This window comes from Schistocerca serialis, chromosome 2 (genome assembly GCF_023864345.2).
Source record: "Schistocerca serialis cubense isolate TAMUIC-IGC-003099 chromosome 2, iqSchSeri2.2, whole genome shotgun sequence".
Taxonomy (NCBI): domain Eukaryota; kingdom Metazoa; phylum Arthropoda; class Insecta; order Orthoptera; family Acrididae; genus Schistocerca; species Schistocerca serialis.
Genome location: NC_064639.1, coordinates 740,326,549 through 740,348,895, shown reverse-complemented (window position 1 = coordinate 740,348,895; position 22,347 = coordinate 740,326,549). Strand labels below are relative to the sequence as shown.

Below are 22,347 nucleotides of genomic sequence, written 5' to 3'. Positions count from 1 at the left end.
TTCAAACAACATGAAACATTCTGGAAAATTCTAGAAGATTTTTTAACCTTCCAGAAGGTTCAAAAATGTAACATTTTGGAACATTCAACAACATTCATCAACATTCTCAAAGATTCTGTCTGTAACATTCATGAACATTCTGACCTGCCTCAGCCCCTCTGGCACTCATTTCCTAGCTGTTGCACTGACTTCCCATGTGAAGTCCATTGGCATCTTTGCACCCAATCCCTACAGTTCCAAAACCAAAACCTTGTCCATGAGTGGAGGATGGAGGGCTACCATACCATATAATACCCAAGCAATTTGGTGTGTGTATATATATATATATATATATATATATATAAAAAAAAACAAAGATGAGGTGACTTACCGAACAAAAGCGCTGGCAGGTCGATAGACACACAAACATACACACAAAATTCAAGCTTTCGCAACAAACTGTTGCCTCATCAGGAAAGAGGGAAGGAGAGGGGAAGCGGGTTTTAAGGGAGAGGGTAAGGAATCATTCCAATCCCGGGAGCGGAAAGACTTACCTTAGGGGGAAAAAAGGACAGGTATACACTCGCACACACGCACATATCCATCCACACATACAGACACAAGCAGATATATATATATATATATATACAAAGATGATGTGACTTACCAAACGAAAGTGCTGGCAGGTCGATAGACACACAAACATACACACAAAATTCAAGCTTTCGCAACAAACTGTTGCCTCATCAGGAAAGAGGGAAGGAGAGGGAAAGACGAAAGGATGTGGGTTTTAAGGGAGAGGGTAAGGAGTCATTCCAATCCCGGGAGCGGGAAGACTTACCTTAGGGGGAAAAAAGGACGGGTGTACACTCGCACACACACACATATACAGACACAAGCAGACATATTTAAAGACAAAGAGTTTGGGCAGAGATGTCAGTCGAGGCGGAAGTGCAGGCAAATATATAGAGTGAGATCTTTGCCTGCACTTCCGCCTCGACTGACATCTCTGCCCAAACTCTTTGTCTTTAAATATGTCTGCTTGTGTCTGTATATGTGCTTTTGTTTGGTAAGTCTCATCATCTTTGTATATATAATTTTCTTCTTGTAATTTGAAATGTTCTGTATTTTGTTCTAGCTACCAAGCTGGGCAATGAAGCCTGAAAAGGTTGAGAAATACCTTAAAGAATCACTGGCAGCATTGCAGTTATCATACGTTGACTTATATCTGCTTCACCATGCTGTTGGCTTAGTTGAAATCGATGGTGACAATGTAGAAGCATATCACAAGTATCCAACACCTGATGTTACAACAGACCACGTTAGTGTATGGAAGGTATGGGTCGCAGTCATTGTTTTACTCCATCATGCATCTTTTGTGAGATATCTATTTAAATATTCTTTTCATTCCCAGGCTATGGAAGCACAAGTAGATGCTGGAAGGGCATTGTCAATTGGGCTTTCCAACTTTAATGCTCGCCAGGTCAAGCGTATAGTAAATTCAGCTCGCATTAAGCCAGCAAACCTGCAAGTTGAGGCACAACTGTATTGCCAACAGAAAGAACTCGCTGCCTTTTGCAAAGCCTTAGATATCACTGTGTGTGCTTTTGGCCCTATTGGGTCACCAGCTCTAAGTACTACTGGTGCAAAGTAAGTTTACACATTTTTATCTACCACAATGTGAAATATTTGCAGTTATGCTGCATGATTCCTGTTCTTGTTCTTTTCTGTTGTCTGAATTCATCCACTTATCTCCAAGTAAGGTTTTCATGCAAGTTGTATTACTCTTAGCATTAAATCAAACAGTGGAAAGTCCACAGTGTAATAACAACAATATGGTAAGGATAGATTGCTACTCACTACACAGAGGATTGAGTTGCATACAGGCACAATGAAAAAGGATGGTAGGAATATTTGGCTTTTGGACAACCTTTATTCAGCTTTGGATATCCTCCATCACATGTATAAAACTCAAACACATTCACATAAGAACAACCCAAACACACATGAACACCAATCCCAATCTTATAATCCTATCTTCTGATAAAGGTTCCACCAGCATGGTTAAGAACCACAGAGATTACCAGGCAGACAGACTTAGTCAGCTGTCAGGTACATTCATCTACAACCTCTGTCACATTCCACAAATTCCGCAGGAACTTTGGCCCTTCCCCATATCCTCATATCCATCCCACAAGCACTCCCCTAAGTCTCTCTCCTCACACCCCAGCACTCATCATACTCCTACCTTCTACATGCTTGTTAAAGTACACAAACCTAAACACACAGGATGCCCCAATGTGGCCGGTTACTGCGCCCCCACAGTTTTCTGACTGGTTTGATGCAACCTGTCACAAATTTCTTTCTGGTCTGTGACATCTTTTCAACTCAGAGTAGCAACTGCAAACTATGTCCTCAGTTATTTGCTGGATGTGTCCCAATCTCTATCTTCCTCTACAGTTTTTATCTTGTACAGCTCCCTCTAGTACCATGGAAGTTATTCCCTGATGTCTTAACAGATGTTTTATTATCCTATCCCTTCTTTTTATCAGTGTTTTCTATATTATATTCCTTTCCTTGCTGATTCAGCAGAGAACCTCCTCATTCCTTATCTTAACATACACTGATTTTCAACATTCTTCTGTAGCACCACATCTCAAATGCTCATACTGTCTTCTGTTCTGGTTTTCCCACAGTCCATATCTCACTGCCAAACAACGCTGTGCTTCAAAAATACATTCTCAGAAATTTCTACCTCAAATTAAGACCCATGTTTGATACTAGTAGACTTCTTTTGGTGACGAATGCTCTTTTTGACAGTGTTAGTCTGCTTTTCATGTCTGCCTTGCTCCATCTATCATGGGTTATTTTGCTGACTATGTAGCAGAATTTCTTAACTTCATTTATTTAGTGATCACCAATTATGATGTTAAGTTTCTCACTGTTCTCGTTTATGCTACTTCTCATTACTTTCATCTTTATTCAACTTACTCTCATTTCATATTTGTACTCATTAGACTGTCCATTCTATTCAACAGATACCGTAATTCTTCTTTATTTTCACTGAAGATAAGAATGTCATCAGTAAATCTTAACACTGATATCCTCTCAACTTGAGTTTTAATCCCACTCCTGAACCATTCTTTTATTTCCATCATTGCTTCTTTCAACACTTAGACTGAACAGAAGGGGCAAAAGACTTTCCTGTTTCACACACTTTCACCCTTTCTGACCTGTGCACCCCATTCTTGGTCTTCCACTCTTATTGTTACCTCTTGGTTCTTGCACATATCGTATATTACCTAGCTTTCCCTATAGCTTTTCCCCATTTTTCTCAGGATTTTGAAGGTCTTGCATCATTTTACATTACTGGTCTCTTGATTTGTCTTCAGTATTGCTTCTATTATCAACCACAATGTCAGAACTGCCTCTCTGGTTCTCTTACCTCTCCTAAAGCCAAACTGATTGTCATCTAGCAGATCCTCAATTTTCTTTCCCATTCTTCTTCATGTTATTCTTATCAGTAGCTTGGATGTATATGCTGTTAAGCTGATTGTGCAATAATTCTCACACTTGTCTGATTTTTCAATCTTGGGAATTGCGTGGATGATGTTTGACTGTGCAATAATTCTCACACTTGTCAGATTTTTCAATCTTGGGAATTGCGTGGATGATGTTTCTCCAAAAGTCCGATGGTATATCACCAGTCTTATACATTCTGCTCATCGGCATGAATAATTGTTTTGTTGCCACTTTTTATGGAATTTTAACTATCCCTTCTGGTTTATTTCATTTTAAATCTTTGAAAGCTCTTCTAAATTCTGTGTCTAGTACTAGATCCCATATCTCTTCCCTATTGACTTTTGTTTCTTCATCTATCACGTCACGAGATAACTCCTCCCCTTCATAGAGGCCCTCAGTGTACTCTTTCCACCTATCCACTTTCTCCTCTGTATTTAACAATGGAATTCCCATTGCACTCTTGATGTTACCACCCTTACTTCTAGTTTTACCGAAGGTTGTTTTCACTTTTCTATATGCTGATTTGGTCCATCTGACAATCACGTCTTCTTTGATTTGTTCATTTTTTTCATGTAGCCATTTCACCTTATTTTGCCTGCACTTTCTGTTTATTTCATATCTTAATGACTCGTATTTCTATATTCCTAAATTTCCCTGAACATTTTAGTACTTCCTTCTTTCTTTGATCAACTGAAGTATTTCTTCCATTACCCATGGCTGCTTTACAGTTATCTTCCTTGACCTATTTTGTCCCTCCAACTTCTATTACTGGCCTTTTTAGAGATATGCATTCCTCTTCAACTGAACTGCCTACTGAGCCATTCATTATCACAGTCTCTGCAGCCTCAGAGAACTTCAAGAACTTCTTTCATTAGGACTTCCGTGTTCCACTTCTTTGTGCATTGATTATTTCTGACTAACCTCTTAAACTTCAGCCTACTCTTCATCATTACCAAATTGTATTCTGAGTCTGCATTTGTCCCTAGGTACACCTTACAATCCAATGTCGACTTCAGAATCTCTGCCTGACCATGATGTAATCTAACTGAAATCTTCCTGTATCTCCTGGCATTTTCCTAGTATACCTCCTCCTCTTGTGATTCTTGAACAGGGAATTCAATATTACCATCTGAAATTTGTTGCAGAACTTAGTTAGTCTTTTTCCTCTCTCATTCCTACTACCGAGCCCATGTTCTCCTGTAATTTTTTCTTCTACTCCTTCCCCTACAAACACACTCCAATCCCCCATGACTATTAGATTTTCCTCTGCCCTTATGTACTGAATTACTCGTTCAATATCCTCTTGTATTTTCTCTATCTCTTCACTTTCTGATTGCGATGTCAGCATGTGTACCTGAACTATTATTGTCAGTGTTGGTTTGTTGATTGTGATGAGAACAACCCTGTTACTGAACTGTTTACAGTAGTTTACTCTCTGTCCTACCTTCCTATTCATAATGATCCTACTCCCACTACACCATTTTCTGCTGCTGTTGATATTACCCTACACTCATCTGATCAGAAATCATTGTCTTCTATCTATTTCACTTCACTGATGCCCACTATATCTAGATTAAGCCTTAGGATTTCCCTTTTCAAATTTTTTTAGCTTCCTTGCCGTGTTGAAACTTCTGACATTCCATGCCCCAGCTTGTAGAATGTTATCCTTTTGTTGGTTATTCAATCGTTTCTCATGATCACACCTCCTTAGCAGTCTCCTCCTATATACAGGGTGATTCAAAAAGAATACCACAACTTTAAAAATGTGTATTTAATGAAAGAAACATAATATAACCTTCTGTTATACATCATTACAAAGAGTATTTAAAAAGGTTTTTTTTCACTCAAAAACAAGTTCAGAGATGTTCAATATGGCCCCCTCCAGACACACGAGCAATATCAACCCGAAACTCCAACTCGTTCCACACTCTCTGTAGCATATCAGGCGTAACAGTTTGGATAGCTGCTGTTATTTCTCGTTTCAAATCATCAATGGTGGCTGGGAGAGGTGGCCGAAACACCATATCCTTAACATACCCCCATAAGAAAAAATCACAGGGGGTAAGATCAGGGCTTCTTGGAGGCCAATGATGAAGTGCTCTGTCACGGGCTGCCTGGCGGCCGATCCATCGCCTCGGGTAGTTGACGTTCAGGTAGTTACGGACAGATAAGTGCCAATGTGGTGGCGCTCCATCCTGCTGAAATTGTGGAATTTGCAGCTCTCTGCTAGCTCTGCGAGTCGATTTTCCTGGGCTGCGAACAAATGCTTGCTGGATGCGTGCTACATTTTCATCACTCGTTCTCGGCCGTCCAGAACTTTTCCCTTTGCACAAACACCCATTCTCTGTAAACTGTTTATACCAACGTTTAATACGCCACCTATCAGTAGGTTTAACACCATACTTCGTTCGAAATGCACACTGAACAACTGTCGTCGATTCACTTCTGCCATACTCAATAACACAAAAAGCTTTCTGTTGAGCGGTCGCCATCTTAGCATCAGCTGACGCTGATGCCTAGTCAACAGCGCCTCAAGCGAACAAATGTACAACCAAATGAAACTTTATAGCTCCCTTAATTCGCCGACAGATAGTGCTTAGCTCTGCCTTTTGTCGTTGCAGAGTTTTAAATTCCTAAAGTTGTGGTATTCTTTTTGAATCACCCTGTATAAGCCACCAAACATTTCCTCCACAGTTCCTGTTCCTTGATCATCTGGTAATCCAATCATCACTGTCAATGCCACCTCCATCTACACTAGTATACCCAATGCCTTGACACTAATGAACACTACCTTTCCCAACATCCAACTGACTCCAGACCTACAACCTCCTTCCACATCACCACGACCAACTACATCCTCACCCACAATTACTACTCCTTGGGAGGTATCATCTACAACCAAATCCATCATACACCAATCGGCACCCCATGGCATAATTGTATGCTAACTGAAATGGGCTATCTACAGAAATCCTTGACAATGACCCAGAATCTCAAACCCCTCATGTGTTTCATATACACTGACGACACCTGTATGATATAGACAGGCAGTGATGATACCCTATCCACATAGTTCCAGAACTTCAGCATTTTCTCCCCCATTCTTTTCACCTAGTCCCCCTCAGCCCAACAAGCCACCTTCCTCAGTGCTGACCTCCACCTCAAGGATGCCCCACCAGTGCTTCTCTACACATCAAATCTGCCCGCCATCAAGTGACTGTCACTCATTCCACACCAAGAAGCACAGCCACCCACGGCCGTTGCATCTTTAGTGATGAGCAGTCCTTGTCCAAATGTACCAAAGGTCTCACTGAGCTTTCACAGACTGGAATTACACTCTCAGACAAGACCAGAAACAGATCTCTCATGCCTTGTCTCCCCAGTTAACTGTCATCCTCCATATAACTACTGCCATGACTCAGTATCACCAAGGACTGGAGCAATTGAAATACATTTTCTGACAGGGCTTCAATTATCTGTTATTGTACTCTGAAATAATAAATGTCCTTCCCACTATCCTCCCCATCACCATCCTCAGTATCACCAAGGACTGGAGCAATTGAAATACATTTTCTGACAGGGCTTCAATTATCTGTTATTGTACTCTGAAATAATAAATGTCCTTCCCACTATCCTCCCCATCCCTCCCACAGTGCTATTCTGCTGTCCACCCAGTCTATGCAATATCTTTGTCCATCCCTATTTCATCCTTGCTCCAAAACACTTTCTTCATAGCTCACACCGCTGCAAGACCTGTTCTTTATGTTCTTCCATTGCCACCTACTCCAGTCCTGTCACAGGCATCTCCTACCGCATCAAAGATAATGCTGCCTGTGAAAGCATCCATGGAATCTACCATCTTAGCTGCAACTGAGTGCTGCATTCTAGAGTAAAGAGCCAAATAAACTGGTGCACCTGCCTAATATCATGTAGGGCTCCCTCGAGCATGCATAAGTCCTGCAGCACAGCATGGCATGGACTCAACTAATGTCTGAAGTAGTGCTGGAGCGAAATGACACCATGAACCCTGCAGGACTGTCCATAAATCTATAAGAGTATGAGGGGGTAGTGATCTCCTCTGAAGAGCATGTTGCAAGGCATCCCAGATATGCTCAATAATGTTCATGTCTGGGGAGTTTGGTGGCCAGCAGAAGTGTTTAAAATCAGACCGATGTTCCTGGAGTGACTCTGTAGCAATTCTGGACATGTGGGGTGTCACACTGTCCTGCTGTAACTTCCCAAGTCCATCATAATGCACAATGGACATGAATAGATGCAGGTGATCAGACAGGATGCTTCCATTCATGTCACCTGACAGAGTCATATCTGGATGTGTCAGGGGTCTCCACTCCAATTGCACAAGCTTCACACCATTAGAGAGCCTCCACCACCTTGAACAGTCTCCTGCTGACATGCACAGTCCATGGATATTAACTGAAAACTTTTGTACTGTTTATGTAAACAAAGAACAGAGCCTACACTATATAAATTTTTCATTTATTTACTAACTTTACCACTTTGGCTACTTACTAGAGAGTCAAATGGGACCATGTACTTGCCAGCGTTAAATACTGAGAAAAATAAGAAATTCAAATTACAGTTACACTGAAACATACTGGAGATTCTTTCTAGCTGACAATTTTGATTTGGCTCCAGCAGCGTACCTGAGAGTTATGTACTGATTAATGAAATAAATAGACAGAATGTTTATATCTTTTGAAACTTTATATCGTATTCTCGTGTGGTTTAGAGGTTTCTGCCAGTAGCACTACTTATTCCTCTATAATTTTTCCTCCCATACCCATTAAAGTACTTCTTAAATAAAACTGTGAGAGATCTGGAGAAACTGTAAGGTTCCAGACTAATTACATAATGGCAATACAGGGATTTTGAAAGCATATTTTAAACTCCTAAACAAACCCATGGGCAGATGGGGACACCAGTCATAATTTATTTATTATGAACCGCACATGAAAACTGAAGAGACTGCCAGAGGTGAGAAATTAAGAGGATGGAATGTGGATAAAATAAAAGAACCAGAAACTGCAGAGAATTTCAGATGAAGTATTGGACAATTATTGGCTGAAAGAGGGGAAATGAAGAGAGTATAAGACAAATGGTTACCTCTGAGAGATGAAATAGTAAATGCAGCAGAGAGTCAAATAAGTAAGAAAATAAGGCTTTGTAAAAATTCTTGGCTATCACTGGAGATAAGGAATTTGGTTGACAAAAGGAGAAAGTATAAAATTTAGTAAATGTAGCAGGCAAAAAGGAATTATATGTCTAAGAATGAGATTGACAGAAAGTGCAAAATGGCTAAGCAGGAATGTCTATGGGACACATACAAGACTGTAGGAGCATGCATAACCAGGGGAAAGATAGATACTGACTATAGGAAAATTAAAAAGACCTTTGGAGAATAGAGAAGTTCCTGAATATCAAGGACTCAGATGGCAAGCCAGTACTAAGCATTGGGAAGGCTGAAAGATGCAAGGAATACGAAGGGGAATTATAAATGCAAAATGCATTTGTAAACAACATTAAAGAAATAGCAAAGAAAATAAATGAAAGTAAGATGGGAGATACAATACAAAGAGAAGAATTTGACAGAGCACTGAAAAACCAAAGTTGAAACAAGGCCACTGGAGTAGATAAGATTCCCACCAAATTATAGAGATCCTTGGAGGAGCCAGAAATGACAAGACTATTCCACCTACAATATTCATTTAAACAGATGGAATACCTTCACACTTTAAGAAGAATGTAATAACTCCAATTACAAAGAAGGACAGTCCTGACTCCTATGGACCACCGGTTTAATGAGTCATGGTTCCAAAAACTGACAGGAATTATTTACAGAAGAATGGAAAAACTGTTGAAAGTTGACTGAAGAAACATTTAAGCATTTGCAAGTTTGTAGAAACATTGTTGTGACTGTATTGACTGGAATACATTCTCTGGAATTCTAGTTAGTGGGGATAACATATAGTGAGCAAAAGGTTATTTACAACTTTTATAGAATCCACATTGCCATTATAAGAATCAAAAGACATAAAAGAGAAGCCATAGTTGTGAAGGGAGTTGTAACTAATTCACTTTATCAGCTTTGTTGCCCTTGGTAGCTGCTGTTTGTTCTTTCGATCATTGCAACATGCTGAAAACAAACAATGATGGAAGGATAGTTTGAATAATGTGTTGAAGTGTTTTAGACTGCACCTTCTGAACTGTGCACCTGGTTTCATTACATTACATTAATACTTGTTCCATAGATCAAGAATATGACATCTAGTAATGATATGGAGCATGTCAGTTTAACATAAGATTTCATCTACTGAGTACAACAAGTTGTCATTCAGGAATTCTTTTACTCACACAACAGAGGTACAGCTTAAGTCATCTGATGCATCTCACCTGGGGCAGCCAGATGACAATAGTCAAGAATTTTGTGTGTCCAACCAGTCAGACAAAAATGCAAAAAGTGTGTTTTTCTTGCATATTAATATACAGTCATTAAAAAATAAACTCACAGAAATGGAATGTTGGTTGGAAGAATTAAATTGCTATGTTATGATAATCAATGAGCACTAGTTAAATCATAGTGAACTTCAATTAAGTGTACCTTATCGATACCAATTAGCAACATGTTACTGTAGAAAAAATTTTAAGCATGGTGGTGTTTCAATCTTCATCAAAGAAACAAACAATTTAGAATATGAAGTGATAGATGTAAGTTCTCTATGTATAGAAGCAGTTTTTGAAGTCTCAGCAATAATGATACATTATGTGATCAAAAGTATCCAGACACCCCCAAAAACATTATGTTTTTCATATTAGGTGCATTGTGCTGCCACTTACTGCCAGGTACTCCATATCAGCAACCTCAGTAATCATTAGACATTGTGAGAGAGCAGAATGGGGTGCTCCGCAGGACTCATGGACTTCAAATGTGGTCACGTGACTGGGTGTCACTTGTGTCATACATCCGTATGTGAGATTTCCACACTCCTAAACATCCCTAGCTCCACTGTTTCCGAAGTGATAGTGAAGTGGAAACATAAAGGGACAGGTACAACACAAAAGCATACAGGCCGGCCTCGTCTGTTGACTGACAGAGACCGCCGACAGTTGAAGAGGGTCGTAATGTATAATAGGCAGCCATCTACCCATACCATCACACAGCAATTCTAAACGACATCAAGATCCACTGCAAGTACAATGACAGGCAGGAGCTGAGAAAACTTGGACTTCATCGTCGAGCGGCTGCTCATAAGCCACACATCACACCAGTAAATGCCAAACAAGTCCTTGCTTGATGTAAGGAGCATAAACATTGGATGACTGAACAGTAGAAAAACATTGGATGGAGTTTGTGCACTGTCCCACACATACCACAATACTTAAGCTTATCTAGAAAATCTCATGATTCACGCAGTCAAAAGCCTTTGAGAGATCACAAAAAATTCCAGTGCGTAATGTTCAGTTATTCAGAGCATTTAATATTTGGTCAGTGAAAGCATATGTAGTATTTTATGTTTAGAATCCTTTCTGAAATCCAAATTGACATTTTGTTAGTATTTCATTTCTACAAATATGTGAAGCTATGCTTGAGTACATTACTTTTTCCAGAATTTTGGATAAGGCTGCCAGAAGTGAGATTGGGTAGTAGTTATTAGCATCAGATGTATCCCCCTTCTTATGCAATTGTTTAACGACAGTGTATTTCAGTCTATCTTGAAAAATGTCCTGTTTTAGTGATCTACTACATATATGGGTGTGACTTATTTTTTTTTTTTTGGGAACAAGCTTTAAGTACTCTGTTGAAAATGGCATCAATTCCAGGTGAGCTTTTACTTTTGTGTGTATTTATTATTTTCACTTGGAGAGGTACATTGAATTTCAGTTTTATCAAAGTGCATAGGTACTGCCTCTTCCATATACAGCCTTGCTTTTTCTAATGAACAGCTCGATCATATTTTCTCTACAGAACTTAAAAAGTGATTATTAAAAACATTTTCTACTTCTGACATTTTGTTAACTGATAGACATACAGGCTTACTGTGCTCTCAGTTGCCCTGTTTCCCTCTTCACAATATTCAAAACTTTTCAATTTTATTATCAGAGGTGCTAATCTCAGACTTAATTATGTAGTTTTGTACTTTTTAATAACGTTTATTAATACAGTGCAGTAGTTTTTATAATGTTTGACTGTTTCTGGATCATTATTCCTTCTAGCTATAAGATACATTCCCCTTTTCTGTTTACAAGATATCTTTATCCCTTTAGTAAGCCACAATTTTTAGATGCTTACTTACAGTTTTATTTCAGCTTTCTTAAGGAAACTGTCAGAAATGTACTCACAGAGATATCATGAAAGAGGTGAAATTTTAAATTAGCATCAGGTTCCCTATGCAGCCCATCCTAGTCTAAGTGTTGAAAGCTTTCCCTAAAATTTGTAATTGTTGACTTATTAATTGCACACACTATTTTGGAGGTTTCTTCATTATAATGTGAAATATGCTCCCTGGAACCTGTCAGTATTAACAATACTAAGTCATGAAATTGTTAGGCGGTGTATGGGGGAAGATGTCAGTGATATAGATCAAGAAAGAGATGAGAAAGACAATTATTTTACAATAGCCAGTGGTCACAGTTCTGCCAGTGGAGGCTCATTCAGAAGAAGAACTTCAGGACAGTTGTGATGGGGACCTTTCTGTTTTTGTTTTTTGTTTTTTTTTTTTTTTTCTCAATAAAATGCATAAAGTTATAGTTAAAATTAAACCTGTTCAGAGTGATGATAAAGAAAAATGTAAATCCCAACACTGAATGTCAATTTTGCAGATTTTCTTTTTGTATGTATCAGGTGCAACTGTTATGTGAAATTTAAACCTTGTAATTTAGTTTTATATGAAAATTTACTAGCTCTAGAGCTTTATAATTTTAATTTGGTTCTCTAAAAATTTGTTTATGTATATTATTTTGAAAAAACTGCACAAAAGTATATGATTTTGAGTGATAAAAAGTAAAATACTGCAGGTTTTATTTAGTGCAACAAATCAGCAAGTATTTAAACATCATTTACATAATTGTAAAATAAAATGTTATCAAACTTAAATTAAAATTTTCATTTGATTTACACCTTAAATCTCAGTTTAAACAGAAGGGTCTCAGAGACCCCATCTCAAGGTATATGTTCAGAAAAGTCAGCCGAGGGTTAATACCATTGTTGAAATAATAACAGTTGATGTTAAGTTCAGGCTTCATGGTTCTCATTTGGATGCAGGTAAAGGAATGTTTCGCACTGCATTTGGTTACAGTTCCTTTTATGCAGTTTAGTGCAGTAGTACCCTCAGTGAAATAAGTAGCAATTGTTTAGTGTGGTTAAAGGAAAGAAAACCTAAGGCTCAAGTTTAGTCACTATTGTGGGTAGCATAATATGTAATTTCACAAGGATAACACTATGTTTTTCAGGTTCATTAATCACAGTCAACAAACTCAAATGCAAATTTACAATGTGAAGTAATTACAAGACACTGACATTCAATTAATAAAAAAACATATGACAAGGGCCTGAGATCCGATTCAAGCAAGAGGGTGTTTTTTTTTAAATCAAAAAGGCATGAATTTGCAATGCAGATGACCAGCCACACATGGTCAGAAGTATATTCAGATACACCTGTAAACAAAAAACTCAACAAGTTCATGAACCTATTCAAATGAAAATTTGAGGAGGCATTGCCTAAGATGGTACATTCTGTTGGGGAATATAGTAGAAAGAACTGGGTAATGAAAGGTATCAGAAAATCCTCTGAAACTCTCAAATATCTCAGATCTATTACATAAATAAGTGTGATCCAGCCTTCTTATAGTTCTTTCTCAGAAAGTTTCCATAAACACAACACACAGCTACAAATAAGTAAGTACCTTACACAATGCCGGTGGTACCCATCAATGTGTGTGTGTGTGGGGGGGGGGGGATGGAGGGGGGGGGGGGGGGAGTCAGTAGGTTTGTACATACAATGGAGAGTAAAATGACCACAGGTCTAGATGAAGTTCCAATGTGTCCACTAAAAGACGGCATTAGCAGCATAACAGCACCCCTAGCAGTCATTATAAGTGAGTCACTCTCACCAGGTTGCTTCCCTGATTACCTTAAGCATGCAGAATTTCTTCCAGTACATAAAATATGTGATACAGAATATGTAGAGAATTACACACCAGTTTCATGACTCATGACTGTCTTCCTTTCCAAAAATAATAAGAACTATTATGGAAAAGAGACTTATGGATTGTGTAGATAAATATCAACTTCTGTGCAAAGAACAACTTGGCTTCAGATCTGGAAAGGGAACAGAATAAAAGTTAACAAAAGCTGCTTTAGGAGAACAAGTAACTGGCATTTTTCTAGACCTCAGTAAAGGTTTCACACAGTTGATCACAAAATACTTCTAGGTAAACATGAAGCAATAGGAATAAGGGGAATGGTAAATAAATGGTTTAGGTCTTCCTAGCAGACAGAGTGCGCCAGACCGAGACTCGATCTCAGGACCTTTGCCTTTCGTGGGCACTTTCCCATAAAAGACAAAGGTCCCAAGTTCGATTCTCAGTCTGGTACACAGTTTTAATCTGCCAGGAAGTTTCATATCAGCACACACTCCACTGCAGAGTGAAAATTTGATTCTGGAAACATCCCCCAGGCTGTGGCTAAGCCATGTCTTAGTAATATCCTTTCTTCCATGTGTACTAATTCTGCAAGGTTTGCAGAAGAGCTTCTTGAAGTTTGAAAGGTAGGAGACAAGGTACTGGCAGAACTGAAGCTGTGATGATGGGTCGTGAGTCATGCTTGGTAGAGCACTTGCCTGCAAAAGGCAAAAGTCCTGAGTTCGAGCTCGATCTGGCACACAGTGTTAATCTGCCAGGAAGTTTCATATCAGCACACACTCCACTGCAGAGTGAATATTTCATTCTAGATTATAATAATACTTAGAAAGTGTATTACTTGTGTAAACATGTACTTTTTAAAATGGAACAATGCCTATTGACATTAACAAACTAAAAGTAGGTTAAATTATAATGTGAGTGGTGTTTATTGCAGGCTTCTAGCGAAAATCATTTACAAGATATTGTATTTTGGAAAGTTTCCATACCGACACTTGTTTGTGCTATTCAACCTGCTTAGTTTCTACGTACAGTGTTGTTACATTTGCTTACAGTGTGCTTGTGTGTTCCTTGAGTGCATTCTGACTTGCGAGTCATTAGTTTGTGACAATCATAAATGGGCTTTACCAATGCAGACAAATCTGACACGCTTACGGTGTATGGAGAGTGAAGGTGGGATGCAGTTCATTCTTGTACACTGTATGTGGCAAGATATTCCAACAAACATCAGCCACCTCAGTAACTATTTATCAACCTCTTCAACCCGTTATGTGAAAGTGGTAGTGTAACACCCAGACAGCACAACAGAATGAAACAAGTGATGACAGAAGAGGGGGAAATTAATAATCTGGTGCTGTTTCAGTTGATCCACATGTTAGTTCCCATGGAATCGCAATGAGTGGCATGAGTCAGGCAACTCTCTACATCAAGAGTTGCACGGAAATGATTATGAGAATCATGTTAACTTCTGTTCATGGACATTAAGACAGGATACTCCAGAAGTATCATGTATCTTTATTAGTTATGAAGCCACATTTATCAGTCATGGCCAGATAAACAGACAAAACATGCACTATTGGTCTATTGACAATCCACATTGGCTTCGTTAGGTGGAATTTCAGTGTCCATGAAGTATAAATGTGTGGCGGGATAGTGAACCATTAGCTCAAAGGCTCATTTTTCACAGTCGGAACACTGAATACAAACAAGTATTGCCGCCTCCTAACAGACCATCTTCCACAGATGCTAGAAGATGTTCCTCTGCAGACTAGGAGGAACCTGTGGTTCCAACATGATGGGTATCCAACCCATAGTGCATGAAGTACTACAGCATGTCATCACAAATCCCTTTGTTTCTTGGCCATAGTTTTTGAGTGGCCATTCATGCAGACAGACAGCTTCTTAGTTATCATACCCACATAGAATGCAGCATAGTGGCTGCATGAATGGCCATTGACAAACTGGCCAAGGAACAAGTGGGCCACCCTGTTGCTGAGCAACTTGCCAAACATGACATCCTTCGTTTCAATGACTACTTCATAGCTTTTCTGAATTGCCAGGTAGGAACTTTCCCTGCAATATATTCTACTTTCCCATAACCTTCCTGGCCTCATCCTTTGTTAGTCATTGTCCTCTCCCACCCACCCCCTTCTCTGTTCCCATTCCAGCACTACACAGCCCTCATTCCTCCATCACACCAGCCTTTTTACTTCTCTCCTTTTCTGCTATCCCCCCACCTTTCTGCTGCCCTCCATCTAATCTCCCGACTGCACATAGCTGCCCTACCCTCTTTCCACCTCATTCCTGCGTACTCCCCAACAGCACGTCACTGTCCGCCACCCATACGCTACTATCCCTCCCCCTCCCTGCCCCAGCCTCCTCCTTACACCCACACAGTAGCCACTACCATCATGCACTGGTGCTGCTGCTCGCAGTATGACTGCAGTCATGTGTGTGTGAGTTGCATTTGCGTGAAAGTGCATGTGTGTCTAGTTTTGATGAAGACCTTACTAGCCAAAAGCTATATTTGTGACAGCCTTTTGTTGTGGCTATCTGCAACTCAAAATCTCCACTATATGGTGAGTAGCTTTCTTTTTAGATTACTGCTACATTCCATCCTGGATTTTCCATTGTTTGATTTTTGAAACATTAAAACATTTAATGTTTCTCTATTTTGTGTTTTAATCAGTCTTGAAAATTTCAGGACTGACAGAGTAGATGAACCAACTCCCCACAAATTAGGACCAATGAGATTTCTATGAATGAATGTGAATAATGAACATAAATGAAAACAAAGTACTGTGTGTATGACATATCCTAATGAAGTGACTGTTACAATGTACAGACATGCGAGTTGTATGCACTGTGGGCTCTTGGGACCATGCATGTGACTTGCTGTAACAGTATAGGAAATTTCTAACATTCACGACAAAAAAGAAAATTTTACCAGCTTTAAAATAATTTAACTTATGATTATTTTGTGATAAAAGCATATTGATTTATGCAGAAATTGTTTTAAAAGACATGGTATCATGACTTTTCTATTCCTATCCACACACGAAAGAGTATCACTACTCATTAGGAAAAGACAAAACAAAACTGTGAATAAATGCAAATGAACACTCTGAGGACACCACAAAGAAAGAGAAACTAATGATACATTTTAGGATGTAAATATTTGAAAAATTACAAAAACCACATGACTACTAAAAAATCAGATCAATGCATGGGTTACTCATGATGATACTAGACATCAGATGTGAAATGTCATTGCTAATTTCCTCAGAAACTACTTAGTCCAAATGTTACCTTTTCACATTGACATTTAGTATTTTTATATTGTGATATTATGACCAGCTTATATACTGTTTAGTTAATACCTAATGCAAGGTTACAATATAATATTGTCTTATTTGGAGTGTTCTGATATTGACAATATGTTATGGAATTTAACGAATTCAACTAAAAAATCAATATTCATAGTGATATGTTTTGGTGACAGTTGTTTTACAAAAAGCAGCCAGGATATAAAAGAACACTTATTTTTCAGTGTACCCAATTTGTCACCACTGGCAGATCCTGTTGTGAATGAAATTGCAAAGAAGTACAATAGAACACCAGCACAGATCCTTCTTCGGCACTTAATTCAACATGGAATTGCTGTAATTCCAAAGAGTTCAAATCCTAAACGCCTGAAAGAAAATTTCCAGGTATGAAAAATATTATAATTATGCATCAATCATTATTTCAAACAATTTCTCATATAGTTATTGTGATGTGATATAAAACTGTTGTTTGTTTCAGGTGCTTGATTTTGAATTGAAAGAAGATGATATAGATAGGCTTGATGCATTAGATAAAGGAGGGAAAGGTCGCATTTTCACTGAAAATGTGATGAAGGGGTTAGTAATTAATAAACCATATTAATACGAAGTTGATTTACATAACTATATGACTAAAGATTTGAAATTAATGTGTATTTAATAAACAACAGAAGAAAACAGTAAGTGCACTTATCATTGAGAATGCTACTTAATGCCACAATAATTCAGTAATAGTTTGTTCTTTTTTTAGACAGTGTTTTAGTAATCACAATTAATGTTGAAATTACGAAATTCAGGCACTTCTCTCCTTTTTCCTCCAAAATTATTATTGATTATTCCCCAAGTACTATCATAGCAACATTCTTAGCTTAACTCATTACATTAGCTATGTCCAAATAATTACTGAATGAGCATTTGAAATTATTACACAAGAAAGACAATTCAGGTGCTGGTCAAGACAGCATATGTCATCACATTTACATGAGAAAAAAGACAGAGATGCCAATAATGGATCATCATGTATTGTTACAATACAAAAATGAATGATGATTGGTACCAACAATGGTAATCCCATAACAGCACTTTATCAGCCTTCAGTCACAGTGTAATATGTATAACCGTGACATCACTTTATCAACCTTCAGTCACAGTGTAATATGTGTGACCCCATCTCTCACCTACATAACCCACTGGCCATTTGAGTTTTAATGCTCCATTTTTTCATAAAAGTTTAATGTCTCCTTTTGAGACTTCATCTGACTCTATGCACATGATCACATATCTACTTTGGCATATTTGAAAACAAAATTTCATAGATAAATTAATGTTTATCAATGTTCTTTGCTATAAAAGCTATAAAGTTTTTACAAAGTTGGCAGTTTCTTACATTTGTGGGTACAAGTGAATTTCATACTGAAATAACACCCCAACACCACTTTCAATGAATAATGCTTTATTATAATTAACATATTTACACGAGTTGACCACACAGTTCAATAGTAAACAAGAGACTGCCTGAGTCCTCGGTACCAAGTATATCTTAGCACAGATATTTCACATTACTCGATACATCAATCCAACACAGAACTCTCCCTCAGAGGGTGGAGCACAGAGTAGGAGCAGTTAGAGAAAGGGAACAGGACTTAGGTGGAGGAAAGTGAAGACACGACATAATCTTCTAACCATGCTGGCTGGCACAGAGGTCGACCCACATGGGAGAGTGGGACATGGATAGGCATAGGTTTTGAGGACTGTGGCTGAACACATTGGACGTGATGTGTGAGTAGACTGTCCTCAGCCGTGGAAGCTCGAAGACAGCCATCTACAAAGTTAATAGGTAACTGGAAAACTCAGATGAGTATTAGGTTACAATCAGAGTCTCTGAGGGAGTGAGGTGGTGCATGAATAACAAACAAATAGTCTTTATGACATTGCAAGGAAATATCCTTGATGGGGTACGCAGAGACATTTACAGTGAATGTAGCTGTGGCAGCAGAAGGCATGGGAAATGAGAGGAAAGGTATGACCAATTCATTACATGCAACACTGTCACTAACACTGCCCTTACGAGGAGGGAGGGTATGGGAGGTGGGGGTGCCTACTGAACACTCACCAATGCAGCTACACTTGTATTGAGCTCTGAGTCCTCATCATCGGAGGTGTGGCTAGAAAGAACCCACAGTGGTTTGAACTGTTGTAGGGAGACTGTTTGTGGTTTGCCATTTAGCATGATCATCACAGTATTTTCCGATCAACTGAAATCCCGAAGAGGCCCGGAATATGGCAGAGTTAGGGATGGACAAATGGTGTCATCTTGTAACATAATAAAGTCACAGCTTCTAAGGTCTCTGTGGAGAAAAATTTGCTGGCATTTGTGTGCGTGGGGTTGTGGTGTGCACATGCACACAATGTGTGAGCAAACTTCCTTGACTGAAGAGGGCAGTACCTCTTCAACAGTAGTATTAAGAGTCTCAACAAATTCAGCAGGTAGTACGAGGGGATTTCTACAGGTGAGGCTTTCAAATTGTTTTTATAGACTGTGCATATGCCCAATAGAACCCACAGAAGAGTGTCGGATTATGAGCCCGAGTGACATATTAAAGCTTATTTCAGCATTCAGTGCCAGCATTTGACCACTCTGTTACTTTGTGGATGATAAAGCTGTTGTACAAAATTACTTGGCACCACACAGAGTGCACAAGCAGTCAAAGAGCTGATGGCCCTGATCTGTGTTCACACAGGTACGAGCAGCCCTTAGCGGCTCGCCATCTTATCTTATTTACAACTTTTCATGACGTCGCCTTTCCGGCTTAGATTTTTTTTAGAATGTGACTTGTAAGTACTGCATCTCTTTCCAGTTTATTAATGTCTTATATACATATTATGTTTTAGAACAGTAGTTTAATTCTGAAGACGACACTCATAGTAGTGCCGAAACCTGGTCAGTTTTGACTTAAAATTTGTGACCGAGGGCTTATTTGTTCTAACATAATTCTGACATGGTCACTGAACCTTAGCAGCTATGTTCAAAGTTTTAATCTGGCATTTGTTAAGAAGAGTGGGGTATAAAATTCTGGCACCCCACTATCTGCTCTGTGGCAATGGGAATGGCAGTGATATTATGTGTCCTGGTTTTCTCTTACTGTCAGTTCTCCTAGCGACTTCAGACTTCCATGACTTCACCCTTCAGAGGCTCTTTCCTGCTGGTTCAGCACCTTGATACGTATTGTTGAGTTGTACCCTGAACACCTGCTTTGTCACTAGTATGATGCTATCTCATGGCTTCCATGACATTATGATTTGCTTGCAGACTTGGCCACTTGGTCATTCCCCCATGCTGCATAAGCTTCCGTGTCTGCCGCAACTCACTCAACATTTCCCCATAGCCGGCAATCTATTGGTCATTGACATAGACGGTTCAGCTTCTGGGGGTGCCAAGGTAGAACTTTGACAAATTTTTAGTATCTGCCAGGGCACTACCCTGGGGTGTAACAAAATGCATACAAACTGTGAAAAGCTAAAAGAAAAAAAAGAAATGCCAGACCACTACAGCATTAATACCTGAAAACTGTAATTGAGATGAAATTAGATGAAGCAATGCAGTGATGGTTCCAGAAGAAGAGAGTAGAAGGGGTTCTGGTTTAAGGTTTGATGTTAACAGAAAGAGAAAGAGAGTTTAATGAAACTGTGTAGGCTGGAAGAAAATTTAATGCTTCATAAAGATGGCTGACTCATTTAAACAATGTTACAGGATTCAAGAAATTGCTGTTCAGGGAGAGCAACTTAAAGTTAACATAAAATTAACAAAGGAGTAGTTGTTGCTATTTGTGAGGGATTCTTCAGTTACATGAAACAAAATAATTTTTCCATGGAACACATTTACAATACTGATGGAACCGGATTGTAATGTAAGGGCATTCCAACATGAAATTTAGCCTCTCAGCCTGAAATGCAAGCTACTCGAAAAAATAAGAGTGAACAAAGGCTTATTGCTCTTTACTGTGCAAATTCAAACTGAACTGATTTGTTATTGGTACATAAAAAATACCTACATTCAGCTTTACTTCACTTGCATCAGAAAGGAGTCTCAATGGACAGTACTATTTTCAGAGTCTGGTTCCATTGTTTGTTTGTTCCTGCTGTGCATATGTATTTGGAGAGGAAAGGTTTACCTGAAAGAGCTATTCTTTTACTGGATAATGCACCTTGTCATCCTGCAGAAGATGTAGGTTACTGGTTTACAACAGTGGAGTGAAGTGCCTTCCACCTTTCCTTACATCAGTCATACAGCCAAAGGGCCATGGTGTGAAAAAAGCCATGAAACAACATAATCAATCAAATCTCATGAAACATATTGTGCAAGAAGATTCAGACATACTTAGTTTGTGGAAATCCCTGATTGTGCTTGATGGAATCCATAATATTTGTAAGGCTTGGGACAATATGATGATGACAACCATAGCACACTACTCAAAGAAAATTGCAACAGCCTTTCCTCTGTTAAAAATTGCTTTAAGGCTATAGTAGTGAGGAATGTGATACTGCTACCTGTCTGACCAATCTTGTAAACAAATTTCTGGTGGTGAAGCTATAGATGACAATGATTAAATAGTGATGCCTAGGGACCAGTATTTGTGCAGCTGAGTGATGAGCCATGGATATGGTGAAAAAAGAGTGTGAAGACAAGGCAATCGAGGAACACGTTATCACACACACTGAGGTACGGAAATTCAGTGACCTGTTACTAGAGTATGCAAAACAAGATTTGTTTGACTGTACTGATGTTGTGACTCCATGGTAAACAACAACCATCTTCACGTAAAATTAAATCAAAAACTGAGACTGAAAAATTTGGTGATTGTTACCCCAACATAATTTCAAAGCAAGTGGTCTGAAATAGAGTGTGGTGTAATTTTGCAATTGAATTTTCAGTTTCCAACACATAATATGTAAGTAATGCAGTGGGCTTTCACAAGTAGCGTGTAGCACATTTTGTAAATACAATAAATTGCAGTTTTCAGTAAAAAGGTATGTTTTGGATTACCTGTATTTCTCAGTTATCTGTGCAGTCTTGGATCCAATTTACATTTGACCAATTACTTTCCATAACCATTCCTTGTCTCAGTCATAATTATGACTTTTCTTTGCATTGTGTTCCTCTGCAGGCATTCCATAAATACTTTCTTAGACTTTCATTCATGTTGCACTGCTTTTAACTTTAAACATTTCTATTAAAACACCCTCACCTCCAGACTTGCATACCTCAAAGGTCTTCATACACTTTACTGGACACCAGTATTGGAATTCTGTTATTTTCATTGTTAACTACCTATGTTTCCAATACATCTCTTGAACTTCACAAACATTT

The 22,347-nt window shown here is 38.7% G+C and overlaps 1 protein-coding gene across 1 annotated transcript in view; it reads left to right on the top strand.

The window, feature by feature from the left end:
* Positions 1-22,347, top strand: part of LOC126457942 (dihydrodiol dehydrogenase 3-like) — a 50,307-nt gene that overhangs the window by 15,812 nt on the left and 12,148 nt on the right. The window contains exons 3-6 of the mRNA XM_050094669.1: positions 1,118-1,315; positions 1,394-1,629; positions 17,207-17,366; positions 17,461-17,558. Coding sequence (XP_049950626.1) covers positions 1,118-1,315; positions 1,394-1,629; positions 17,207-17,366; positions 17,461-17,558 — 692 coding nt within the window. The remainder of the gene's footprint in view (positions 1-1,117; positions 1,316-1,393; positions 1,630-17,206; positions 17,367-17,460; positions 17,559-22,347) is intronic.